This window comes from Brassica napus, chromosome C6, assembly GCF_020379485.1.
Source record: "Brassica napus cultivar Da-Ae chromosome C6, Da-Ae, whole genome shotgun sequence".
Lineage (NCBI taxonomy): Eukaryota > Viridiplantae > Streptophyta > Magnoliopsida > Brassicales > Brassicaceae > Brassica > Brassica napus.
The window spans coordinates 9485229-9513169 of NC_063449.1; the positions used below are offsets into that span (position 1 = coordinate 9485229).

A 27941-nucleotide genomic window follows, 5' to 3' on the forward strand; every position below is an offset into this window, starting at 1 on the left:
TACACCTGTAGTAAATCGATTATAACTTATCCAATACAGCTCCAAATGACTTGAAACCACTTCCATTGGAAAGCTAACTCAATTTCCAGTGTCTCCACAAATTTTCAGCTTCAGAAAAGATCTTTAAGGCTTTCATCCGTGTTCATCTTTCACTCTCCGGATTCGGGAGCGACCTCGCTGTGTCGCTGCGAGAGGTCGCTCCGGATTCGTTGTCTCCGGGTGATCAATACGCGAGCGACTCTTCCCTGTCGCTCTAGTAAGGTCGCTCTGATAGGGAGATCAGAGCGACTTGACGGTGTCGCTCCCAGCTGGTCGCTCTGGTAAGGTGCTCGCCCAATGATCACTTTTAACATTTCTTTTGGACTCCAATTGCACTCAAAATCCCACCAATGGTCCTCTAATTCATCCATGGTGCTCTCCAACACCTGATATGTACAAATGCAATGATATGCAACCTAAGTGTGCCTAAATGATGCTCTAAATGACCAAACAATGCAAGAATAAGAAGTTAAAAACATGTAAATTCACAAGATATCAACTCCCCCACACTAGTCCTTTACTTGTCCTCAAGTAAACTTTCAAGTCCTAAGAAGGAAGAAGTTTGAAAAAGGGAGCTCATAGCCAAAAGACACACATCTTAGCTCTTCTACAACATTCCAAATGATCATAGCAAACAATCATTGGTCATTCTTTTATCAGTCTAGCTTCTCAATGCCTATCAACCTCTTTTTATTTCTTTATACAAAGTGCAATGCTCATCAATCAACAAGTAACTTCAACCAATTCTCACATTCATTCACACACACACACAAGGTGGATTCTCACAAATGGGCACATGATCTCAATCACTTGGCTTGGTAGATTAATGGTCTTTTATGAATAAAAAGAAAGGTTCAAATACAATCTTTTTAATGGTGGCAATCACTCAAGAACAAGGAGCATGATCATTATGCAAAATTTATCTAAGACTAGGAGCAATTCATGCATACATAGCTCATTCTCATCATTCTACTCTTCTTCCTAAGTGATTACAAATTCTACCCATCTTTTATATTTCAAAACCCAAGTATATACACTTCACTCACATTTCTCACCAAGTGAACTCTTTTTTTTTTTTTTTTACATGATCAACCAACTAAGAACTTGACACTCTTTTTCTTTCCCCATTATGATCTTTCATTCATTTTTTTTTTTTTTTTTTTTTACTTTGGGGAATTCTAATTGACACACTTAAGAGTTTTTCTTCTTTTATTTTCTTGGTTCCTATTGGTTTTCTTTTCTTATTGACACTCTTTGATCTTTTTCTCTTCTCTCAAACCCAAGATATAACAACTTAAAAACACACAAACTCACTCATTATCCTAGATGCTAGTTCAAATGAGGATCTTATGCTAGCAATAGATGAGAACAAACATATGTCGCTCCCAATACTCTCAAGATTTTGCACATGACAAGCTATCAATAAGAGACCTCACTCAACAAATCGATATTGGTTTCAAAGAATGGCAAGGGTTCAAGGGTAGGGGAGTGCTATTTGGGTTAATCAAAGGATAAGACATGGAATAAGATAACCCAAATGTGTATGAAATCCATGATCAAGTATGCAAGTGCCCATATGCAAGAGAGATTAAATTCATTATGCTCAAGTTCAGTTTGTAATTGGTTTCAAGAACAATGTCAATATCATATGAGCAACATGTTTCAAAAAGAGTTTTCAAGGCTCAAGAGATGCTTGTAGATATGTTCTTTTCATGGCAATTTCAATCATGGCTCCCTATGCATAATTCAAAACTCACAACTCTTTTTTAATTTTTTTTTTTTTTTTTTTTTTTTTTTTTTTTTTTTTTTAGAAATCACAAGAAAATCCAAAATGCAAATCATTAAAATCCACACAGATGCAAAGTGCTAGATATGTCAAATGCAAATCATCCAAATAAAACCAAGCAAAATGATCAGTTTTTATAGTACCCCCACCACACTCGAATCACACAGTCTCTTGTGTGACTTTGAATTTGGAGTGGTTTACATGATAAGTAAAATAAAAATTACTAGAGATGTGGAGAGATTTTAAACCGGATTAGAGTACTTACCTTGTGACTGTAGCGACTTGAGCATGTCACTATGGATATGTCGCTATGAGCATGTCTCCACAGCACTTGTGTTTCTTTCCTAGCCTCTTTTGAATCCTTTCCTTTTCCTGAGCACCTTCCAAACTGAAATGACACACAATTCACACAAACAAACACACAAACAAGGATAGTTCACACAATTTATTAAAAACATTCACACATATATACAAAGGATACTCTTGAGATTTCCTCCCAAGTGAGCTTGTTTTAAGTCTCTAGCTTGACTTTGTGTGCTTGCTAATCATAAGTATCAAAAGGTTGAGCCAATGCACCTTTGGTCCCTCTCCTCCAAGAACAAGGAACCAAGTATGCAAAGGAGCACACTACTGTCCATAGAAAATAGACAGATTTTTCCTCAAAGAGCTTCACTAAAGATATGACATGAGTTATGAAATGCTCCTTGAGGTTCAGATGATCATGAGAATCAAAAGCATTAGGTGGAAACACAAAATCAACTACATGTTCAAATGAGGTTTTAACAAAGTAGTCAACTCTATCTCCATCAATCAAATAATACACAATGTTCACATTCTCATGATAGTTTTCAGCATTGGGGTTTTCTATCTCAAGCAAGAGCTTATCCACATCAAGTTCATCCCCTACATCAGGAAGTTCAAGAAGAGGTCTAGGTTCATCAAGAATGAAAAACTCAGATTCAAGATCAAATGAAGCACATAGATAGCTCTTGTCAAAACAAACTTCAATATGATCTCTAACAAGTTTTTCTATTCTCAACTCATCTAGTTTCTTAGTTTCACATATCAGATCAAGACATTCATTCATGAGCACAAGAGAATTAAGACCAGAGATATTATTCTCACCACAAGGCAAGCATATTTCCTCGAGTTGAAGTTTTAAAGTGGAAATTTCTATACCTTCCAGTTGGAGTGGTGGAGCCCAATACATTACCTCATTAAGGGCACAAGCAGCTAACTCATACTGGGTAACCTCCCTTTCTTCAAACTCTGCTCGGTCCCTAATGAGGTGTATCCGGATAAGTTGTGCTAGGTTTCTCTTTGTCTTGTCCCGATTCTCTTTCATTCTCTGAAGCCGATGCAACTCATCCCTTTGGTCTGGTGTGAGTATGCGTATATCAAAGGGTGGTGGCTTCACATATGGCTGATCTTCAATGCGATCTTCAAATGTCTCTTCCTCTTCTTGTGGCTTCTCAGAGTAGCTTGAAGCCATCTCTACAAATAACAAAAGCTAGAAGAAGAGGTTAGTAGCTATACAAAGGCAAAACAAAGCATAAGAAAATAAAGCTTAATCTCAAGAAAGTTTGAAATCTTAATGACAAATCTACTTAGTTCCCCGGCAACGGCGCCAAATTGATTACGCGTTTAAGCACACACCAATTAACCTAATGTGCCAACAATACCACAATCGAATGGTATGTCATTGTAGCATTTTAGGATCGAATCCACAGAGAACTAGAGACTTATAACACCAAGAATACACAAACCTTCCTAATCTAAGCAAACAAGAAGATAGATGATTTGTAACAAACTAATATCCTAGAAATATAAACAAGTGAATCCATGGGCTAAGGGAATTGACTTCAAGTAACTAAGATCCAATCTAGGTGACAAGCTTTCAATCAAAGTAATCTCTTAAGTCTAAACACAATTTTAGACAAGTCCTATGTCTAGGTAAATGTCCATTTGCTTAGAAATCATTAAACATCAAATGTCTTTGGCTTAATTCAATCAAGCAATCTTTAAGTTCAAGTTTAATAACTATCTAGCAATTTTAACATCAAGTGTCCTTGGCTAATCTCACTAGAGCTTAGTTGAGTTGATTCAAACACTTCATCTAATCATGTCTGATGAGAAGTGTTTAGAAATCAGGTTTAGAGTGATCAAGACTAAACAAGCATTAAAAATACTCAACAAGCAAGTTCATACAAGGATCTAATACAATAACACCATAGATCTTCACTAAGTTACTCTAATCTCCCTAACCCATGAATTCTTAAGGAAACTACTCACTAATCTTCATGAAAACACTTAATCTCATAATAGATTGAAGCATATTCAAGTAGATACAACAGAGAATAAAGATAAACAAGGATTAAATAAGCAAAACGAAATTAAAACTCAAGAACAGATGATGAACAATTGAAGAACAGCTCAAGAACACTAAGAACAATGATATTTCAAAGAGAGAGAGTTTTGACAAGTTAAATTATTACAAAGTTGGATAATGATGTTTCTTGCCCACTCTTATGATAAAAAGAAAGCAGATATTATACATAAAAGTAGGAAAAATCGTGCAAAGGAAAGGTGGGTGGAAGAAAGTGGGAAGTTGGTTAATCCCATCAACTTTCCAGTGGTCCCCGGCAAGGGTTGATACACCTGTAGTAAATCGATTATAACTTATCCAATACAGCTCCAAATGACTTGAAACCACTTCCATTGGAAAGCTAACTCAATTTCCAGTGTCTCCACAAATTTTCAGCTTCAGAAAAGATCTTTAAGGCTTTCATCCGTGTTCATCTTTCACTCTCCGGATTCGGGAGCGACCTCGCTGTGTCGCTGCGAGAGGTCGCTCCGGATTCGTTGTCTCCGGGTGATCAATACGCGAGCGACTCTTCCCTGTCGCTCTAGTAAGGTCGCTCTGATAGGGAGATCAGAGCGACTTGACGGTGTCGCTCCCAGCTGGTCGCTCTGGTAAGGTGCTCGCCCAATGATCACTTTTAACATTTCTTTTGGACTCCAATTGCACTCAAAATCCCACCAATGGTCCTCTAATTCATCCATGGTGCTCTCCAACACCTGATATGTACAAATGCAATGATATGCAACCTAAGTGTGCCTAAATGATGCTCTAAATGACCAAACAATGCAAGAATAAGAAGTTAAAAACATGTAAATTCACAAGATATCAATGATCTACAAGATGGAGTGTTTCCCGCTAGTTCGGTATAGAGTGACCCCTAGACGGCGTATAATAGGAGCCAAGGGGTGTCGTTGGAGACTCCATGTAACCTAGACAACGTTTGAGAAAGGCTTTAGAATGCGAGGCTGTTCAAAACGTATACATCACATATAGATTAAAAAAAAAGTTCACCAAGAAGCTCCCATATCAACAGGACAACCAAAGGAGTAATCAGTGTGGATCGACCACCAATCCTATCGTGTGATTCGAGAACAGTCACGTTAATAGAAGCTTCAGAGAGGTTCCTAGCAGATATACCACTCCCAATCACGATCTCGGAAGACTGCACCACATTGTTCTGCGTCTGGAGAAGCGCTGAGATCGTGCCTGCAAGACATGTTACAATGAATCATTCATCAAATCTCTTTCCAAATTAAAGAAAAAAATGTTCTTGTACCAGGAAGATTATCAGATTTGGAAAGCAGAAACATATACACACCGCATACAACCCTAACACACAGATTTGATTTTAAACTAAAACCGGAATGTAAAATCTCAATTACCATCAGGAAGATCATCGGTAAACGAAATATTCTTATCCATTGAAGAAACAGAACAGATTTCCAAAATTCGTGAAAAGATCAACTAAACGATCTGATAAAAGAGGAAATTTGAAAATCTACAGAGATTGGAGCGAACCTTATCGTATCAACTCATTGTAAAAACACGAGATCGAATTATTCAATAGCGACGACTCAAAAACGAACAGAGCTTTGAGATTAGGGATCGGAATACGGCAAGAGTGTATGGCTTCGTTCCCACAGATCTTGCAATTTCGTGATCGCTGCATTTTTTCTTCTTTTCTTCTTTTTTTATAGATTTCAGATGAAGGAATCGGAGGCGTCGACGTGAATACTGAATTCAATGTGAATAACAATTATGGCAGAATTAAAAAAAAAACATTTAACCACATGGAAGGTCAAGAGATAACGACTGGGAAGACAAAGAGATGAGATTAGGAATAGCGGAGACGGTGAGGTTAAGTTCTGGAAGAAAAGATAACATTAAACGTGAGTTTCACTAATCTATCAAACCAAACGCTAAACTCAGAAATCAGACCAAACTCATAACCCAGTCGACCAAACAAAACCGGACAATAAATGGGACCCACAATCTTTATTATTTGCATACGTGGATGCTCTTAGAACAGAGAAAAGTCCCCCATTATATACTCCCTCTGTTCCTGAAAGTAAGATTTTCTAGAGTATGCACGTTTATTAAGAATTTAATAAATGTTTATAATTTAATTTATTTTTTACTTTATTATGCACTTTCCAATAACTTTTCACCAATGAAATTTAATCAATTCAAATATTCTCAATTAATGTTCCTCAAAAGTATAAAAAAGTACCTTAACAATATATAAAATCTATCTTTGTGGAACAAGAAAAAAATCTAAAACATCTTACTTTCGGGAACGGAGGTAGTATATGATTTTATAATCTATTTTACAATTAATTAAGTATTATTTAATTTATATTTTTAATGATGTTTATAAAATAAAATATATAACTTTTGAATATGTGCTTTTTACATAAAAACATCTTATATTTTGGAGCGGAGGTATGTTCTTTTCCCCCTGAAATTACACTTATTTTTCTCTTATTAGACTATTGCATTTCACATATATGAAGCTTTAGATAGTGGATACATAAGTGATTCAAATACCACAATAGGCTTTGATAGGACATTCTGATTTGTAACCTATGTCAGTACGGTAAAATCGAAGTAGACCAATATGATCAAAGGGCTTATACATAAGAGGATGTTGATGATCAATAAGCTCTTCTGGTACTTGAAGTGTTCCATTGTTGAATGAAAACATTCCAAGAGAGTATCGGTCTGTCTCGCCGCTCACTAGAACTTGGTGTCTTGGAGACCAAACCCTATCATTGCTCCATGCCTAAAAGTATATACACTTTAGTTAGTTCAATCGATGTTTATGGACTATACATTTGAAAAATTGTATTATATAACCTAAATTTACCATCAAGGCATCGCCTGCGACGATCATGAACAGTGAAGGTGATGATAGATTGATATTGATTTTCTCTCCTTCTCTAGTTTCCATTTCGAGACCATTGACTTGATTCTGGTGAAGTATTGTTGTGAAGCTCTTGTCTGTATGTGTGACAAATCCTAAGTTAGGTTTATCGTTGTTCGGTGCACTATTTTTCAGCACACGGAGAAGGTAAGTGGTTGATTCAATGTATGGTTTGTAGTGTTTCTCGACGTTATAGCTTTCAAAAACCATCCGTGTCACCATTTGATCAAGCTTGGCTGCAAACTCCGCATACTTGTGCACACATTCACTAGCACAAGCCAAGTTTAAGAATATATAAAAAAAGTAATAGCTTAGAATTCAAACTTGATAGATCTTTCTATACATATACCTGAAGTGTTTGTTTCCTTGTGGCCACATCAAACCGGTGAAGCTTCTGGTTGCTTCTAAAGAAGTGGCATTATCAATACCAAGACTTTCATGAAGAGGAAGAGCTGGAATCTGACCAACATAGCCATTTAAAGGCTTATCGTATTTGTTCTTCATTTTGGTTTGTGTTGGGAGATCAAACAACTGGACCAAAGAACCAAAGACTTGGTCAAGAAGATCTAAAGGAGTCTTGTCTTGAAGATCTATGATGAAACATCCATATTCCTCAAGTGCTTGTCTTATGTTCTTGCTTGTTGATTTCCAATACTTCGTGCCTGGTTTCAGATCTTCTCTTGAGAAATCTAAGGTAGGGATCTTAGAAGACATTTTATTTGTTCTATTTTTTCAAGATTTAGGTGTGTTTTCTCATGGATCATGTCTTATGAATATATATAATGTCAAACAACTACATATGGAATATCCTCTAAAAGATGAAAATGGATTTTGGATGTTCATTACAAGAAGGGATCTTACTTCTTAGTTTTCAATTATTCGTTTAGAGTATAAACAAAACATCACTATATTGATACCAATATAGTATTAGTCAGCGGAACCTATGGACCACATAGTTAGTCACCAAAATCTGTGGACCATGTTATATAATAATATTTTCTAGTCATCAAAATTGTTGGACCACGTTGTCTATTAATATCCACTAGTCATCACACTTGGTGGACCACAATATAGAAATATAATATCCAATTCGATTTTGGTTTGTTTCGGTTCACATTTTCCAAAATTTCGGTTTTAGATATAGCATGGAACAATTTGGTTAGGTTTGGTTTTACGTTAGATTTGCGTTTTGATCAAAGGCCTTCATATTTTTGGAAAAACAAAAAAAAAGATCAAAGGCCTTCATATTTTTTTATGAAAATTAAACTAGGGTTCGACTTTTTGGTATAATTTTACCTTTATGATTATGATTTGTTTGGGGTGTAGTTCTAATTTTCGAATATAGAAAAAAGATTTACCACTATATTTATCCATATTAAAAATCAATTCGGTTTCGGTTAGATTTTGTTCCAGTTTTTGGTTCGGTTCGTTAATCAGGACTGGACCCCCTAATTATATAAAGTCATACTCATATGATTTTTTTTTTTTACAACGAAAAAAGTCATATGATTATTTGTAAATAAATGGAAGTCTGTGTTACAAAAAAAAAAGATTATTTGTAAATAAATTGTTTAGAAATTATATAAGTTGGTGATGACAAATTCAAGAGAGACATTAGAAACATAGCATCCAAATGGGATCATCCATGAAGTCTTCTTCTAAAGTTCCAGTTCTTGATCTCACGAGCCGACAGGACTTGAACCCAAACACGTCCACGTGGCGTTCCATTTCTAGAGAAGCCTGTGAAGCCTTGGAGGAATACGGCTGTTTCGTGGCCTTGTACGACGGAGTAACGCAGGAGCTAGATGATTCAATCTTCGCCGCTGCTGAGGAACTGTTCGATCTCCCGACTGACACAAAGAGGAAGAACGTGAACGAGAAGCCGTACCATGGCTATGTTGGTCAAATGCCTGTGATCCCTCTTCATGAAGGTCTTGGTATTGACTATGTTACAAACAAAGAAGAGGCTCAAAGATTCACTCATCTCATGTGGCCTCGAGGAAACCACCAATTTTGGTATGTTTAGAGCTTGATTGTTCACGGTTAATGGTTTCGTTTTGGCAAGACCGACCCTGAAATTTCGGAGACAAATTATTTTTAGAAAAACAGTTAATAAAAAAAATTGTAACCAATTTAAATGGAGAAATTCTTGGGTTAACCTCTAGATTCACCCCCCTAGGGTGAACCTCTAGATTCATCCCCTAGGGTGAACCTCTAGATTCACCAACCAATAGTGTTTGAGTATTTGATATTTGATATCTTTTAAAAAAGAAAACAAAATTGAATTTCCAAGTAAGATTATATTTTTAAAATAAAACAATAAAAATACATAAAAATAGTTACAAAAAAAATAAAAATAAATATTGTTAAACCGTTAGCAAAATATTAAATCCTATACTCTAAATCCTAAACTTCAAACCATAAATTATAAACCTTAAATCTTGGATAAACCGTAAACCATTGGAAAATTTTAAACCCTAAATCATACATTAAAAACTAAATGTTAATAACACTAAACCCTAAACCCTAATCACTAAACCCTAAACCTTTGGATAAACCTCCCTGAACCCTTGGATAAATCATAAACTCTAAATCAAAAATATTTAAAATTAAACCCTAGAGTTTATGATTTATCCAAGGGTTCAGAGTTTACCCAAGGGTTTAGGGTTTAGTGATTAGGATTTAGGGTTTAGTGTTATTAAAATTTAGTTTTTAATGTATGATTTAGGGTTTAAGATTTTCCAACGGTTTAGAGTTTATCCAAAGTTTAAGTTAGGGTTTAGGGTTTAGTATTTAGGGTATAGGGTTTAGTATTTTGCTGAAGACTTAACAATATTAATTAATTTATTTTTTGTAACTATTTTTATGTATTTTTATTATTTTATTTAAAAAATATAATCTAATTTGGATATTTAATTTTATTTACTTTTTTAAAAGATATCAAATATCAAATACTCAAACACTATTGGATGGTGTGAACCCAAGAATTTCTCATTTAAAAGAGGGAGAATTTGCTCAATATACAAAACACTAATGGAAATTAAGAATATATCAGTGATTTTGACATAATTAATTCGCTAACATTTAGGTAAAGAAAACCGAACTTTTGTCCTTTCAACGTACAGGTTGCCAGTTACTGGTAGAGATGACGTGGTGGTTTAGCATCACGTGAGAGACCGAAGGCAACATCACCAATTTATTTACCATATGCAGAAAAAGACAACACACTTGTCAAACAGAATGGAAAACAAATATACAGTATAGTAAGTAACTTCAAATAAAACATAATCCTATAGATAATGCAAATATAATATAGATGTAACACAACATACGTAAATAATGAACCACCGAACCCTCCTATACCCAAACCCCTACTTAGTAAATCTAAACCCTAGGTAGGATCCTATAAACCCAAATACAATCTATAAATTACATTTGAAATCACATTTACTTGTTCAATAAATAATACATAGTATGGATCTTATACAAAATAGTATATAAATGTATGTTCTATTTACATTAATTAAGCATCATATGTAAAATAGTATAAAAAGAAATAAGAGCATTTGTTGATGAAAATAATATCTTCGAACTACACATGATCCTAACATTCAACATAACATCTTCTAACATTGGAACAAAACAAATTTTATATCCCAAGAAAAAAAATACAAAATGACATAGAAGAGAAACAAAACCGATTGTTTAATTTAAAAGAAATAATCTAGAAATACGTGAAAAACATAATACTGTATATTAAATAGTATAGTAACTTTACATAGAAAGTTACAGTACTAAAAAAAATATACTATACTAAAGTTTTTTTATACCCATTATAGTATAGTCTATGAACTCATCTACTTCTCTTTTCAGAAGTAATGACACTCATTCGCCAGCTCACTGTCATTATTACTTACTACCATATATTGTTGGCAAGCTATCTTCTTCATCTCTTATTCTTTTTCTGATCCGTTGATCTGCAGCCGGTTCATTATCGTTAACCCTCACCACCACTAGATCTGAATAATAGGTGGAATCAGTCTGATGTAATCATATTTCCAGTTTTGCTTACAAAAGCAAAACCATAGTGAAAAATCAAAAATATGTTTGCGAGAATCAAAGATTTGAAAGGAGAAAAAAATTAATGGAAAAAAAAAACACAAAACGGTTGCATCGGTGACTTTAAGAGGGTATTTTGGCAAATAAGATAGAAAATATGTTGAATATCATGGTCAACTTACTTTTTAGTTAGATGGTGAATTATAATTTTTTTGTTTGTTATACAGTGCAATTTCCCTTTAAGAGACTATCTATGTATGTTGATTTTTAAATATTTAGGAGTACTAAGTTAATAGTTAACTTTGCTATATCCAACTCTGAGTTTTGGCTAGCCGTGTCTTCTACTCTAGTTTAGTGTTTAGGTCATCTTTCCTTCAAATTTTGAATACTTTTTATGTATATATATTGCTTTGTTTTTGAAATTCTAACTCAATAGGTTTGAAGCAGAACCATTTTATTTGTTTGAACTTGAAACTTTGTAGCGAAACCGCTCACGGTTTCTCAAACTCCGTTGCGGAATTGGACCGACTAGTTGTGAGGATGATATTTGAGAACTACGGTGTGGAGAAACACTATGATTCACATGAAGGGTCAAAGACTTACTTACTCAAATTCCTGAAGTACTTGGCTCCACCAGAGTCAATCTCAATGCCAGCTTTTCCTCAGCACACGGACAAGACCTTCTTATCAATACTTCACCAAAATGGTGTGAATGGTTTAGAGGTGAAATCAAAGGACGGTGGATGGATTTCTCTTCATCTCCCACCGAAGTCATACGTTGTCATGGCTGGTGACATCTCTATGGTAACTGAAATAATATTCGATTTAATACTCCGATTGTTTTGACTTTGAAGCCAACTTCTGCGTTTACGTTTGCATGAGAAAGTTTTGAAAAAATGAAAACAGAAACCATATATATTTTGTAAGTATAAAATATTAAAAGTTTTTCATATTAACTTTTACAGAAGAAATGCACAAACGCCAAAGGCAAACTTAATGTTCTCCTTGCGTTTTCGTTTGTAATTAACAAAAAAGTTTTGCTTATATACTTAAAATTGTTATTTGATAAGGTTATCTTTGACAAAAGGTTTTTGATTTAAAAAAAACAGTAAATATAACGTAGACAACCAAACGAGACCAACCAGCGCAAAATAGTTATTTACTTATAGCTTAATCGGTAATTATGATACAAACCCATGAATATTCATTATTGTTTATATGCTTAGGGTTGGAGCAATGACAGGATACGTTCTTGTGAGCATAGAGTAACAATGGAAGGCGACAAGACAAGGTACACTTTAGGTCTTTTCTCTTTTATCAAGGGATTGGTTTCGGTCCCTGGGGAGCTTGTGGACGACGAACATCCTCTCATGTACAAGCCTTTCGATAACATCGCTCTCATAAATTTCTATGCAACCAAAGAAGGCCGTGAAGCGAAGTCAACTCTCAAAGCATATTGTTGTATCTAAAAAGCAGCTTTACAGTCAGACGATTGATCAAGTTGCCAATTTTATAAATCTAAATGCCATCTTACTGGTTCTCTCACTCTGCTCTACTATAATATGTTCAACCATCCATACTCTTCTTGTTCTGGTTGAATATTTTGCATGTTGATTTTCGTTGCTTTGTGCCAGGGTTCGAATTTTCTCTTGAAAGTCTAAGTTCAGAAGACATTTTAAGTTCATTTTCAGTATGGGTCTTATGTATCATATCTTATGTGTATATAAATCTCCGATTAGTGAAAATGGAAAATTATAACAGATGAAAATAGGTTTTGTATGTTTACTGTAAGAATGTTTCAAAGGGATCTTGAATCAGTGACCGTTTATAGTAACAACAAAACATTATACTGATGTTATTAACTATTCATAATCATGGCCCTTGGACTGCATTATACTCATATTTTCTGAAATTCAATTTCTATATATACTTCAAGTTGAAAGGCCTCCAATATATAAAAACAACAACCATAATGGAATCAGTCTTTGAGTGCTAAGACCATCTCCATCGGTAAGAACCTCTCATAGATGCTTATCTTTATTTTAATTATAAGTTTTCAAAATTTTGAAAATTAAATTTTTTTTAGAGCTGTAACATTTTATCATGTCCAATGGTACAAAACTCCTCATGGGTTCTTAAGAAAGATTAGTGTTTTAGTGGTAGAACATTTTCTTAAGATGTACAAGAACAAGAATAATTTAAGTTTGGAATGAGTTACAAAGAGAAAAATAGAAGAATACGAGAGATATGTATGTGTATATGTGGCATTGTAATGACATTGTTTTGAAATCTCTCGTGGTTTTGTCTCAAAAACAAAGACAACAACAAAAGAAGAAACGAAAAACTCAACAAAAGAAAAACAAAGACAACACCACTAGTTCTTTTATCTATCCATACCTTCTGCAGATTCAATACAATTCCTTAACTTTCTCAGAAAATAAAACTGACAAATTTTGATTTTTGATTACAGAGAAAAAGAGCGAATGAAGTAGACGAACCTTGGTGCCTTGATCGAAAGAGTTAACCCTGCAGAGGCAAGTGTAACGTCTCTTTTCTAGAGATTTTCAGGGAAACCACCAAGGATTCTCTCAAGACAAGTGTTAATGTCTCTTTTCTTAGATTGCAGATTCCCAAATTTGAATAAGAGAAAAAGACAAAAATAGCACTAAATCAAGTTTATGTTCCCAAACTAGCACTCAAGGTCAAAAGTCACAAAAATAGCACTTAATGTTTTATCAAAAGTAACAAACTTAGGATTTAGAGTTAAAGGGTGGGGTTTAGGATTTAGGGTTTAGGGTTTAGGGTTTAGAGTTTAGGGTTTAGGGTTTAGATTTTAGGGTTTAGGGTTTAGAGTTTATGGTTTAGGGTTTAGAGTTTAGGGTTTAGGGTTTATGGTTTAGGGTTTAGGGTTTAGAGTTTAGGGTTTAGGGTTTAGAGTTGAGAAATGAGGTTTTGGGGATAAGATTTCAAATTTTGAAAAATAAAAAAAATTAAAATTTTCAAAGGATAAACTTAGAAAGGTGCTATTTTGGTCATTTTAGTTTTTGAGTGCTATTTTTGTGATATAAACTTAGAAATGTGCTATTTTGGAGATTTGCCCTTTGAATAAACCTAAATTTCCAAATCAGAACATCAAAATCTTTAAATTAATAAGGTTTGGAATCTATGGGGAAGAATTGATTTACCAGAAAATACCAAAGAGAGAAAGAGAGGACAAAGAGAGAAAGAGGCGAGAGAGAGAGAGACACAAGAACCAATAAAAGGTGGACACGTTAGGGGTTTTTACCAATCCTAAAAACTGTATTTTAGGAACCGGTTGCTACCACTTTTTTCCTTTTTGATTTATTTTTTGAACTTTTTTTCAGAGAACCCTTGCTTAGCAACCTCTGATGGAGGTGCTCTAAGGTCCCAGTTCTTGATCTCACAAGCCAACACCTGAAACCAAATGAGACAGAGAAGATTAATGTGTCGAGAAGCCGTACGTTGGCAAGAGTAGACAGCGCACGTGTTCCCTCTTCTAGAAGGTCTTGCAATTGGCTATGTTACGAACAAAGAAGATGCTCAGAGCACATTGAATCATAGTTTCATCTGCTCAGGTTCGTCCGGCTTAGGCCATCAGCATTAGTCTATATAATCTATAAGTTTTTCATGCTTGCGTACTTCTGTTTCCTTGAGCAGCTTCTGGTAATTAATATTTAGTGAGTTTTTTTTTGTATTAGTACGCTTCTCTGTGCCAATCTTCTCGTCTTAAAAATCATTTTGCAGCTTAATCATTTTAAGGGTTAAATGGAGGGATGGGGTAAGGAGAGGAGAGGGAAGAGAAGTAGGATAATTGAGACATGAAAGAGGGGAAGTTTTTCACAATAAAATAATATTAACCAATGCATTATTGACAAATGTTGAGAATTTCTATAAAAAAATTAGCAACTTGTGTTAAAGAAGAGGTTGTCCTTTTCTTTATATTCCCTATTTTAAAATATATTTTTAGTTTACTTTTATTTGAAAAAAACTCTTTAACAGATTTACCGATGGAAATGCTTTTAACTCCACATGAATCTACTTCCACGCTATCTCTTCATGAGCACACTTACTTCAATATAATTTTATAACGGATGCAAGAAAACAGTGTAGAGATTCATAAAGTAAACGTACACAAAAATTTAACGTGGTTACATTTACAAGTAAAAGAGAGAGGGTTTATCATTGGAAGTTGAAGGTATTTAAGATTATATAAAACTTACAAAAGCACAAGAAATATAAGAATATATCACAATTGGACTCACGAATTTGAGCCTAATAAGAGTAACTAAACTGAAACTCACAGCTCATATAGAAATGACCATATATCATATGTAGTGAAATTCCACCATAAAGAATATTGATATGAATGGTTTAGAAATTAAACTAAAGAACGGTAAATGGATTTCACTGAAAATCCCATCCAATTCATATGTCTTCATGGCCGGTGACATCTCCCAATTGATTTTAAGATGATACCCCACGTACCTTTCTAATATCTTACAACGAACTTTGGATTTGTTTATAAAAAATCATATAGATTTAACACGGTTTGGAGGAACGGCATTATTCATTCTTGTGAACATAGTGACAATGGCTGGTGAGAAGACACACTACAAGTTAGCCGTTTTCTCGTTTGTCACGGGCACGGTTTCGGGTTCCTGAAGAACTTATGGATGATGAACATCCTCATATGTATAAGCCATTCGAGAGCATAGCTCTCATAAAATTCTACGCAACCAAAGAAAGCCGTGAGTCCAAAAAGCATATTGAGGTATCTTAAACGCATCTATACGGAGAAAATTTGATGCAAAGTGATAATGTTGAATCTGAATGGTATCCCATTGATCAAAATGATAATGTTTTATATATCTGAATGTTACTTGATTGGCTCCGTACTTACAAAGTTTCATTTTCAACAAGGTAGGATAAAAAGTTCAGATCATTTATATATTATTTGAGCCAATCAAACCGTTATAAAGTTGTAAATTACAACAATAAGTGTCAAATTACGTTTTTTTTCTACATTACAACGATTTAAAACAAAAAAGTGTTGCCAGGGACCATAAATTTGTAGTGAAACCTAAAAATATGATAATATTTTTTAAACATCAGGTGGTCTTCAAAACCTTATATAAGAACACATAGAGACATATCTAAACACACAACAAGTTTCTAAAAGAAAAAGATGGTTAGTTTGGAAACCACTCCTGCTCTTCAGCTCCCGGTCATCGACTTCACAAGTCCAAACCTAAAACCAGGAACTGTAGAATGGGACTCAGTGAGAGGCGATGTCCGAAGAGCTTTAGAAGAGTATGGATGTTTTAAGGCCTTGTTCGACAAAGTTCCTGTCGAACTTTGAAAGGCGGTTTTTGATGTTTCTGAGGAGGCTTTTCAGCTACCTGTAGAGATCAAAAAGAGAGTTGTGTCAAAGAGAAAATATAGAGGATATGTGGGTCAGATTCCATCTTTGCCCCTTTTTGAAGTCATGGGTGTTGACTTTGCAGAAAATGAAGATAAAGTCAATGAATTTACTCACAAGCTTTGGCCCCAAGGCAATGGAAGTTTCAGGTTTAGGTTCTTAAAACCTTTTATTCTCTTTCTTAATTTGAAAAACTCTAAAATCACTATGTTTCTGCAGTGAGGCGGTCATGTCATTTGCGAAGAAAGTGTCAGAACTGGACTTCATGACCAGGAGAATGATAATGGAGTGTTTTGGGGTCAATGAAAACTACATTGAGAAACATTTGAACTCGACCAAATGTCTTGTGAGAATGATGAAGTACCAAGGAGTTGAAGAAAAAGAAGAAGAGTTAGGTATGGAGGCTCATACAGACAGAAACATGCTCACCATACTCTGTCAGAACGATGTAAAAGACGGACTAGAAGTGAGAACTAGTGATGATAAGCAATGGATCAAAGCCAATCCTTCCCAAGATTCTTCATTCATTGTTCTTGGAGGAGCTACACTACACGTAAGCTCAAAACCAAGATTTTTATTTTGATATTTGTTGGGTCCCTCCTAGATGGAGAGAACCAAGTGGGCATGAGACATAATAATAATTCTCATGACCCTTTGCACTGTAGACACACAATAATAGAGTTTAGAGAGAGAGACAAAAGAGAAAAAGAAGAGAGAAGGAGGAGAAAACTCGTCAGGTTATTTCAAAACTGGTTTTGGAGGATCAAACGGAACTTGATCGGGCTGATATTTTGTGGGAAGCTTCTTCAGTCAGTGGGTTAGAGATTCACCAAAGGGATTTGGATTTCAAAGGTTGGATCTTCTGTTGTCTGGGTTTTAGTGAAGCTGGTCGTCACAGTTCTTCAGCGGGACAGTCTTGGGTGTTTGGTAAATCCGACGGTGAGATCTTCTCTTCTTGAGCTGAAATTTGGCGGAAGTATTTTTGACTTGTTTATCTTGGATTTGTACGGTTAGATTAGTCTCTGGATGCCGAAATCCTTGTGAACTGAGGTCGTTTGGTTGCTGCCGGTTTTGAAGCTTTGTGTTGCTCTCTTGTTGTTGTTGTTTGTGTTGGAGATAGCTCTTTGTAGCTAGACTCTCTGTTCTGTTCAGGCTGTTGAACATAGAGGACGTGGTTGTACTCATACCATTTATATAGTGGATTTTTGAGTGGACTACGATCCCGTGGTTTTTCCTTCTCACATCGAGGAGGTTTTCCACGTAAAAATTGTGTGTCTCATTTACGTTTTTCTGCATATTACATCCCGCCATCGTCGAAGTATTTTCTTCACAGGTTCACACAAGGTCAGGGGAACACGACCATTAGTATTTCCGCTGCGCCGTGTGACTTTTCCCAACTGAGTGGTATCAGAGCTTCTGGTTTTAGAGCTTTGGTTTTGATAACTTTGGGTTGTTATTTGCTTGTGTGAAAGATGGAAAAATATGAGCAGGATGATAAGCTTGAATGGTGTTAACTATCATCTATGGAAGGGCAAGATGGAGGATTTGCTCTTTGTTAAAGAATTCCATGTTCCAGTCTTCGAGGAGCAGAAACCTGAGAAGAAGACGGATGAAGAGTGGAAGCTGCAGCATGGCCAAGTGTGTGGGTTGATAAGGCAGTGGGTAGATGATAATGTGTTGCATCACATTGAGACTGAGACGGATGCTCGTTCTTTGTGGAAGAAGCTGGAGCAGTTATATGCTAGGAAGACCGGAAACAACAAGATGTACATGATCAAGAAGTTGATTGAGCTGAGGTATCAGGAGGGGACTCCGATGACAGATCACTTGAATGCGTTTCAGGGATTGCTCAACAAGTTGTCTGATATGGGCATCAAGTTTGATGATGAGATTCACGGTCTGTGGCTTCTCGGTACTTTACCGGACTCTTGGGAGGTTTTCAGGATGTCTCTTTGTAACTCCGCGTCGGAAGGTGTTATTTCGATGGATTCAGTGAAGAACAGTGTTCTTAATGAGGAAGCAAGAAGGCAGTCGAATGCTAGCAGTTCGCGTTCAGATGTCTTTGTTACTGAGTCAAGGGGGAGAAGTACAAGTAGAGATCCCAAGAGAGACAAGAACAGGAGCAGGAGCAAGTCTAATAGATTTGCTAATATGGAGTGCTACTTCTGTCATAAGAAAGGGCACATGAAGAAGGATTGCTGGAAGTTGAAAAACAAGCAGCAAGGAAATCAAGAAGAAAAGGTGGATCGGGTGACTCTCACCGAAGATCAGTTTCTCATTCTTCTTGAGGGTGATGCCATTAATGTCGCATGCCAGGACACCAGTTGGGTGATTGACAGTGGAGCTACTACTCATGCTACATCACAGCGGGATTTGTTTTCTACCTATACTACGGGTAATTATGGTTCTGTGAAGATGGGGAATGATGCGATGGCTCAGGTTGCTGGCATTGGTGATGTTTGCTTGGAGACTAGTCTTGGTACTAGGCTGGTGCTTAAGGATGTTAAGCATGTTCCTGATATTAGGATGAATCTGATATCGACGGGAAGACTTGATGATGAGGGCTATTTCAGTTTGCACGGTGGTGGTAAATGGAAGCTCTCTCGCGGTTCTTTGATTGTGGCTCGAGGTGAGAAGTCTTCATCTTTCTATTGGATGCAGGCTAAGGTCTCCAAAGATGTTGTTAATGCGGTGGAGAATGATAATGCCATGGAGTTATGGCATAAGAGACTCGGTCACATGAGTGAGAAAGGAATGGTTGTGTTGTCTAAGAATGAGGTGATTCCAGGAATCTCTGGTTTGCACCTACAGAAGTGTTCGCATTGCTTTGCGGGAAAACAACACAGGGTATCTTTCAAGTCTTCCGCACCTTCTAGGAAACCCGAGGTACTGGATTTGGTACACTCAGATGTGTGTGGTCCAATGAAGACAAGATCTCTTGGTGGCGCATCATATTATGTGACTTTTATTGATGATCATTCAAGGAAGTCGTGGGTATTTCCTATGAGGACGAAGGATCAGGTGCTGGGATATTTCAAGCACTTTGTGGCATTGGTTGAGAGACAAACGGGGAAGAAGCTGAAGTGTATCCGCAGTGATAATGGTGGAGAGTATCTTGGACCATTTGATGCTTATTGCAAAGAGCATGGAATAAGGCATCAGTTCACGCCACCTCATACTCCACAGTTGAATGGGTTGGCTGAAAGGATGAATCGGACGATTGTCGAGAGGATGAGATGTTTGATCTCACAGTCAGGCTTATCGATGACTTTCTGGGCAGAAGCTTTGAACACGGTGGTTCATGTGCTGAATTTGTCACCAAGTGCTCCATTGGATGGTGATGTTCCAGAGAGGGTTTGGACTGGTAAGGATGTTTCTTACAGTCACTTGAGGGTCTTTGGGTGTAAGGCATTTGTTCATATTCCCAAGGTTGATAGATCGAAGCTTGAGATGAAGTCGCGGCAGTGTGTGTTCATCGGTTATGGTCATGATGAGTTCGGGTACAGATTTTATGATCCCGTTGAGAGGAAGCTCGTAAGGAGCAGAGATGTTGTGTTTATGGAAGATCAAACGATTAAGGACATTGACAAGTCCAAAAAGCCAACTCAGATTTTTGAGGGTTTGATCGATACAGAGGCTACTCCTTCTACATCGGTTGACGGTGAGGTTGAGGTTGAAGTTCAGGATAATACACCCAGTGCAGATGCTCCCGCACATGAAGATGGTAGTGGTGATCATGGTGACGATCATGGTGAGACACCAGCTGCTGAGAACCAACCCACTATTGTTAGAAGATCCGAGAGAGGTCTTAAACCGTCGACAAGGTATGATCCTAGTGAGTATGTATTACTTACTGATGGGGGAGAGCCTGAAAGCTATGATGAAGCTTTGGAGGATGAACACAAGGATAAGTGGTTTGGAGCCATGGATGAGGAGATGGATTTTTTTGAGGAGAACCATACTTTTGAGTTGGTGGAATTGCCTAAGGGCAAGAAGGCTCTGCTTAATAAGTGGGTGTACAGAATTAAGCATGAGGATGACAATTTGCCACCTCGACACAAGGCTAGATTGGTTGTGAAAGGCTACAGCCAAAAGAAGGGAATTGATTATGATGAAATCTTTTCTCCTGTTGTGAAGATGTCATCCATTCGGGTTGTACTTGGATTGGCAGCGAGCCTTGATCTAGAGGTTGAGCAAATGGACGTGAAGACTGCTTTCCTTCATGGTAATTTGGAGGAAGAGATCTACATGGAACAACCGGAAGGCTATGTGCAAAAGGGCAAAGAAAATTTGGTTTGCCGCTTGAAGAAAAGCCTTTATGGATTGAAGCAAGCACCAAGGCAGTGGTACATGAAGTTCAAGTCTGTTATGGGGGAGCATGGTTATGCAGAGACTGATTCAGACCATTGTGTATTTGTGAAGGTGTTCAGTGAGGATGATTTTATCATCTTGTTGCTGTATGTCGATGATATGTTGATTGTGGGCAGGAACATGGACAGAATTAAGGAGTTGAAAGAGCAGCTCAGTGAGTCCTTTGCCATGAAAGATATGGGTCCAGCGAAACAGATTCTTGGTATGAGAATTATTCGGGATAGAGGTGAGAAGCTGATTCACTTATCTCAGGAAAAGTACATTGAAAAAGTACTTAAGCGGTTTCACATGGACAAGTCTAAAGTGTTGAGTACTCCTCTTGCTCCACACTTAAGACTGAGCAGTCAACAAAGTCCGAAGACATATACGGAGAAGGAAGATATGGCGAAGGTTCCGTATGCTTCTGCAGTGGGTAGTTTGATGTATGCCATGGTCTGTAAGTGGGTAGTTTGATGTATGCCATGGTCTGTACAAGACCAGATTTAGCCTACGCCGTTGGAGTTGTCAGTAGGTTTCTCTCCAATCCGGGAAGAGAACATTGGAATGTTGTGAAGTGGATTTTGAGATATCTCAGAGGGACTTCTAATTTGAAGATTACATTTGGAGGTAAGAAGTCATTGCTTGTCAATTACACTGATTCTGACATGTCGGGAGATGCTGATTCTAGCAAATCTACTTCGGGTTACTTGGTAACATTTGCGGGTGGAGTTGTGGCATGGCAGTCAAGGTTGCAAAAGTGTTTTGCACTATCTACCACTGAGGCAGAGTTCATTGCTGCAGTTGAAGCTTGTAAAGAGCTGTTGTGGATGAAGAAATTCTGTGAAGAGATCGGTTTCAAGCAAGAAAAGTATGTGTTGCTTTGTGATAGTCAAAGCGCTATTTGTCTCGGGAAGAATTCTACATTTCATTCGAAGTCAAAACACATTCAGAGGAGGTATCATTGGATACGTGATGTGGTTGCTTCTAAGGAAGTGGAACTTGAGAAAGTTCATACGGATGATAATGGAGCTGATATGATGACGAAGTCATTACCGAGGGGGAAGCTTGAGGTATACCGAGAGATAGCCGGAATGGTTGTTTCTTCAATCTAGTCGGAGGGGAGTTTGTTGGGTCCCTCCTAGATGGAGAGAACCAAGTGGGCATGAGACATAATAATAATTCTCATGACCCTTTGCACTGTAGACACACAATAATAGAGTTTAGAGAGAGAGACAAAAGAGAGAAAGAAGAGAGAAGGAGGAGAAAACTCGTCAGGTTATTTCAAGACTGGTTTTGGAGGATCAAACGGAACTTGACCGGACTGATATTTTGTGGGAAGCTTCTTCAGTCAGTGGGTTAGAGATTCACCGAAGGGATTTGGATTTCAACGGTTGGATCTTCTGTTGTCTGGGTTTTAGTGAAGCTGGTCGTCACAGTTCTTCAGCGGGACAGTCTTGGGTGTTTGGTAAAACCGACGGTGAGATCTTCTCTTCTTGAGCTGAAATTTGGTGGAAGTATTTTTGACTTGTTTATCTTGGATTTGTACGGTTAGATTAGTCTCTGGATGCCGGAATCCTTGTGAACTGAGGTCGTTTGGTTGCTGCCGATTTTGAAGCTTTGTGTTGCTCTCTTGTTGTTGTTGTTTGTGTTGGAGATAGCTCTTTGTAGCTAGACTCTCTGTTCTGTTCAGGCTGTTGAACAGAGAGGACGTGGTTGTACTCATACCATTTATATAGTGGATTTTTGAGTGGACTACGGTCCCGTGGTTTTTCCTTCTCACATCGAGGAGGTTTTCCACGTAAAAATTGTGTGTCTCATTTACGTTTTTCTGCATATTACATCCCACCATCGTCGAAGTATTTTCTTCACAGGTTCACACAAGGTCAGGGGAACACGACCATTAGTATTTCCGCTGCGCCGTGTGACTTTCCCCAACAATATTAGTGACGTAACAAGTATGTGTTCAGGTGCTTCTTAATGGTCGGGTGCTTACTGGTGTTCACCGAGTGATGAGGATGGGAACGAACACAAGATTCTCAGCTGGATTGTTCTCGGTTCCGAAAATAGAGGATTTGATATATGCACCAGAGGAATTGGTTGATGCTGAGCATCCTCGCTTGTATAAGCCATTTGATTTTGAAGCATACTTTCAGTTCACCACTGAGGGGCCCGAAAGGAGAGATGTAGCTGCACTCGGGGGTTATTGTGGCCTTTGAGAATACAATAATATCGTCTTTCTTCAAAAAAAAAAAAAGAATAAAAAGAAACTTGTTTGATTTGCTGTTTAAAACTTTTTACGTAAACCCATCTCCACTGATGGGCCATCGTTTTGGGCCTAATCTCTATTTTCAGCTTTTAATGAATTTTCAATGACAAAAAAAAAAATGAAGATAAAATTTCATTGTGAAGACTAGGTTTAAGATCACATGAAGATATGGTAACCCTAGTTACTAATGTTTAATAGCGAACCTAGCGGTCATCAAAAGCTGATATAAGAAAACAAAGAGATAAAGATCTGAATTAGAACAAGCTTGTGACGCAAGAAATGATGAGTTTTGACACCAAACTTGCTCTTCATCTCCCAGTGGGTGGGAACTGTCGAGTGGGACTCAGTGAGAGGAAATGTCCGAAAAAGATCTAGAAAACTAAGGATGGTTTGTGGCCTTGTTCAGTAAAGCAGATATAGCTTCATGACCCGTAGAATGATAGTGGAGAGCTTTAGGCTCGATGGAAACTACAATACTACATTAGAAACTGGATTTGGTTTAGTATACATGCTTAAGTTACAAAGTATGCAATTTTTTATAGTACCGACATTAAAATATGTTTAATAGGTATTTCTAACGGTCGGGTTCCTATATGAAATCAAGGAGTGGGCAAGGATGATAACAACTAACAAACACAAGGCACTCGGCTGGACCTTTCTTTGTTCTGAAAACAGAGGATTTAATCTATGGACCAGAGAAGATGTTGAAGGATACTTTCAGTTCACCACTGAGGAAGAAGCTGAAAGAAGGCGAGATCTACTATCTGCTCTCAAGGATCTGATTTTAAATTGTTTCCATGTAAAACCCATCTCCATCATAATAAATAATAAATTTCATGAATTCAGTTTTTGTTGTTTTGTTAGTCACTTGCGTGCACGTAACATAATTTTTTTGCACTAAACTATCCACTTGTAATAAAAGGCTTTAATGTGTACTACACTATCCACGTGTTGTAATAAAAGGCTTTTCAGGAGAAGGATAAAAATTATACAAAGATTAAAACAAATTTATTACAGAACAAAAGAAAAATAGCAAAGGTGTTCTCAGAGGCGTCCCTCCATAGTGAAAAATGAAGCGTCCGCTTATGGCAGCAGGTTTTAATAAAAATAATAGGACATCATCTGTCGTCAGTAGTTTCTTGTATGACATGAGGATATCTTTCGCTAGTTATTATTTTGATTAAAGCTTTTTTTATTAATTATAAGATTTTAATCTTTACTTAATATATATGGATTATGTTAGAATTTTCTAGTAATTTACATAAACTTAATACAAGCTAGATAAATAGAATCAGATAATGTTTACTGATATGGTTATAATGGTTTTCTGGCTATCTAATCTAACTAATACTAAAAGGGTTATATGAGGAGTAGAGTGTCCACGTCAGATTAAAAAATCGGTTAATAGGAGAACAGCTCTCCGCCACATCAGACACGCGATGTCCAAAATCGAGTATCGGCCCCTTTCTCTTCGTCTTCTCCGTCGTCTTTGTTTCATGTGTTCACCGTTCTGGCTTACTAGCAATCAATCCCGTCCCCAGCAATCAATCCCCTCTCCATTTATATACACTATTTGATCTCATTAATGGAACCTTTTGGCTTTCCCAATCTGAGGTTCTATTTAGATCTCGCACTACACCTCTTATCTTCACCAAATCTTATTCCCTCCTCACGATTATACTATACCCTCCGCGATGATGTTATCCGATGTTTCCGAGTCAGTGAAAGCGAGCGGTGAAGCTACGGTTCCCTCTGTTCCGGTCAAACCCGTCAATCAAACCAGTGTCTTTTCCGGCGATGAAAAAGCCGGCGATGTCAGTTCCGTGAAATCAGAAGTTCTCTCTGCGGCCTCCTCCGGTCCGAGCAAGTCAATCGGCAAAGCCGGTGTTTCTGCCGGCCTCAACATCGGCGCTAAGTACAAAGCCTTTGTCTCTTCCCGCGATAAAGGCAAGGCTATCGTTGGGAAGGCGATCACCTTCAGAGACGTGACGTTCGGGCCATATGACGGCGAGATACGGTTTCTTCTGATCCATTTGTGGGAGGTTTGGAATGTTCAGACGAAGGTGCTTATTGGCCTCGAGATGATCCTCATCGATGAAGAGGTAGAAACCGATATCTTTTTGCAATTATAGTTTATGCAATTGTTTCTTTATCAGCGGTTTAAACCAAATATTTGCTATAAATGTCTTATTATATCTGAACAACATCCAGCACCCTAATAACTAAGTTGTTGTTAGCATCATCATGAGTATATTTTTGTGGGTTAGATGTATAAGTAAATTTTGTTTCGACTCAAGTTATCTTGGCTAGCTTCTCTAACTACTTCTCTTTTGTAACAGGAAAATGTTATCCAGGATTTCATCCCTAATGGAAGGATTGAGACTCACTTGTGTCACATGAAGGCCGGTGGTACTTACCGACTCAACAAGTTTTTTGGATCAAAGAGCAAGCCTATTTATCGGGTAGCTGAACCAGATGTCACCATTAGCTTCTCATGGAACTCTGTCCTCTATAATCTCGAGGACAGTTCCATTAACTTCCCTGAGGATCGGTTCCGGATCCATGGTTACAGAGAATTCGAGGCTGCCTCTGATCAAAGAGGTGATCTTTATGGTAAGTTCTCACCAGCTTTAATCCACATAGATGTTTTAATTGATTCTAGAGTGTTGCCTAGGATAGTGTTTTCATACAGACTCATAAATTTAGGTTTTATTGCTTGGGTTTATAAGATATAAAACATTGATTTTTATTGTCTTCTTTGCAGATTATATAGGCCATATCAAACTTGTGAATGGGCAAGTTCTCAGTGACGGTCCCCTTCTTGATGAAACAGAGATAGCTGCATCCCGCCGAGTTGAACTTCATGTTCAAACACATGAGTGAGTTGTTATCTAACTTCTTCAGCATACACATATGGTTTATCTTACCGAATGGTTTGTGTTGTTACAGCGACCCCATTCTGAAGTTATACCTCTGGGACAAGGCTGCCTTCCAGTTCTGTAAGAAGTTCAAGGCATCTGTAGGCACTGCCCGTGTTATCTTAGTGACCACCTTAAACCCGAAACGGTTTGGAGGTTTGTAATACTAACTTTTTATTGTTGTTTAAGCTGTTAGTTATGGTTCGGATCGTATATGTCATGGTGGTTTATAATAGGCATTATTTTATGTGGTGCATAATTATTGATATAGGCTGACAGAACTGTTTTTTAATTGACTCTAGAGTTTGTTAGGTATGAAGCATTTAAAATATATGTGAATATTTATTAGTAGACTGAGCAAGGCCTGAACTGATTACACATTCTGTATTGATATACATATTCTCTTACTTTAGGTATGTCATAATTTTGCTTATATATCATGTCATATTTCTGTTGTAGGATTCCTCTCTCTATCTTCTATGGCGTCTTCACGGGTATTTCTGGATAGTGATGTCCAAGAAACCTGGTCTTATCTCAGCTGGTAATGTTTATGTTTCATGATTTGGAATATCAGTGCAGTTATTACGATATCATAATTTCTGATTTGACTTTTTCCACTAGGCTGGACTCGAACTTAGATGTTGCCAACATGGTTAATGCAGAGGTGGTCACCAAGCCTGAGTTAGCGACTTTGGGAGACCTCTTTTCCTATATGAATCAGGCAGCCGCTAAGGAATTATAGTCTCAGTTTCTGATGCATTGATAAGATTATCTAATGCTCGCATTTAATTTCAAACGTGTTTCCAGGTTGCTTGGTTTGAGTGCACAACAACTATTGATGATGTTGTGCACGGTTCTGGGTGGTATTATACAGGCTGCGGTGTGTGCCATACCAAGGCGACCAAGGGACCTACAACCCTCATGTGTAAGAAATGTGGGAAGAGTGAGATTGATGGTGTGGCGCAGTAAGTGGTTTATATATAGTTATATACATTCTTTGACTGCAACGTTTATTAATGTCTCTCTATTACAGGTACCTGTCTAAACCCTCTGTTTATGACCAAAAGGATCAAGCCGTATTTGTTGTTCTTGGGGATGCTGGTGAGGAGTTGACTGGAAAGAAAGCTGCTGAGCTAGTTGAAAGATACTATCAGGTAATTGGAAACATGTATATTTATAAGATTTAGAAAGAGATTATTACTAAAACTTTGGAAATGTATTCTGATAATGTCTACATATATGTTAGGCCAATGAGGATGTGGGAGAGGATCACATAGTTCCAGTGCCTCAAGCCATGATTGATACCCTCGGGCAAACAAGGAAGTTCATTGTGAAGGTATCAGATCACAATTTGAATGGCAAATCCCAGACTTTAACTGTGACAAAGGTGCTTCCTCTCGAACCCCCAGAACCCGTGGTCGAGACAGGAGAGAAGGATCAAGCCGTATTTGTATTTGTGATCTATGTAGTTTAAATTTAGTTATGAAAATATAATTGTTTATGTTGTTATTTTAATCTAGGCAAACACATTTAAAAAATAAATAAAAATGAGACAAGTGTAACCGGTTTTCATTTCTTGGTCTATTTTACATTTTGCAATCGCTTTATTTGATCAATTTAATTTAAGAATTTGAATATTTTTTCTTATTGGAATATGTGTAGATCAAAATATAATGACGGCTAACTATGTAATGTGATCTTTGTAATCTTTATAGAAACAAAAAAATGATAATATCTATATATTTACCACATCAATTGGTAAATAACAAACCAATTCAAAAATATTTCAAATTCCGAA

The 27941-nt window shown here is 37.0% G+C and overlaps 3 protein-coding genes across 3 annotated transcripts; 2 read left to right on the plus strand and 1 right to left on the minus strand.

The window, feature by feature from the left end:
* Nucleotides 1–6557: 6557 nt before the first annotated feature.
* Nucleotides 6558–8143, minus strand: LOC106405098 (2-oxoglutarate-dependent dioxygenase AOP3). The gene is made up of 3 exons (XM_048760476.1): nucleotides 7460–8143; nucleotides 7054–7378; nucleotides 6558–6969 (listed from the first exon to the last, which is right to left on the minus strand). Exons 1-3 carry the CDS (start codon nucleotides 7822–7824, stop codon nucleotides 6727–6729), a joined length of 933 nt encoding a protein of 310 aa, XP_048616433.1. The 5' UTR covers nucleotides 7825–8143; the 3' UTR covers nucleotides 6558–6726.
* A 502-nt stretch (nucleotides 8144–8645) lies between these two features.
* LOC106403159 (deoxypodophyllotoxin synthase) lies at nucleotides 8646–12851 on the plus strand. Its single transcript, XM_013844001.3, has 3 exons — nucleotides 8646–9126; nucleotides 11652–11973; nucleotides 12396–12851. Exons 1-3 carry the CDS (start codon nucleotides 8744–8746, stop codon nucleotides 12636–12638), a joined length of 948 nt encoding a protein of 315 aa, XP_013699455.2. The 5' UTR covers nucleotides 8646–8743; the 3' UTR covers nucleotides 12639–12851.
* A 12071-nt stretch (nucleotides 12852–24922) lies between these two features.
* On the plus strand, nucleotides 24923–27617 carry LOC125588326. The gene is made up of 9 exons (XM_048759620.1): nucleotides 24923–25327; nucleotides 25565–25838; nucleotides 25990–26104; nucleotides 26175–26299; nucleotides 26603–26684; nucleotides 26765–26864; nucleotides 26951–27108; nucleotides 27177–27297; nucleotides 27390–27617. The coding sequence occupies exons 1-9, from the start codon at nucleotides 24923–24925 to the stop codon at nucleotides 27615–27617; spliced, it is 1608 nt and encodes a 535-aa protein (XP_048615577.1).
* The last annotated feature ends 324 nt before the right edge of the window (nucleotides 27618–27941 follow it).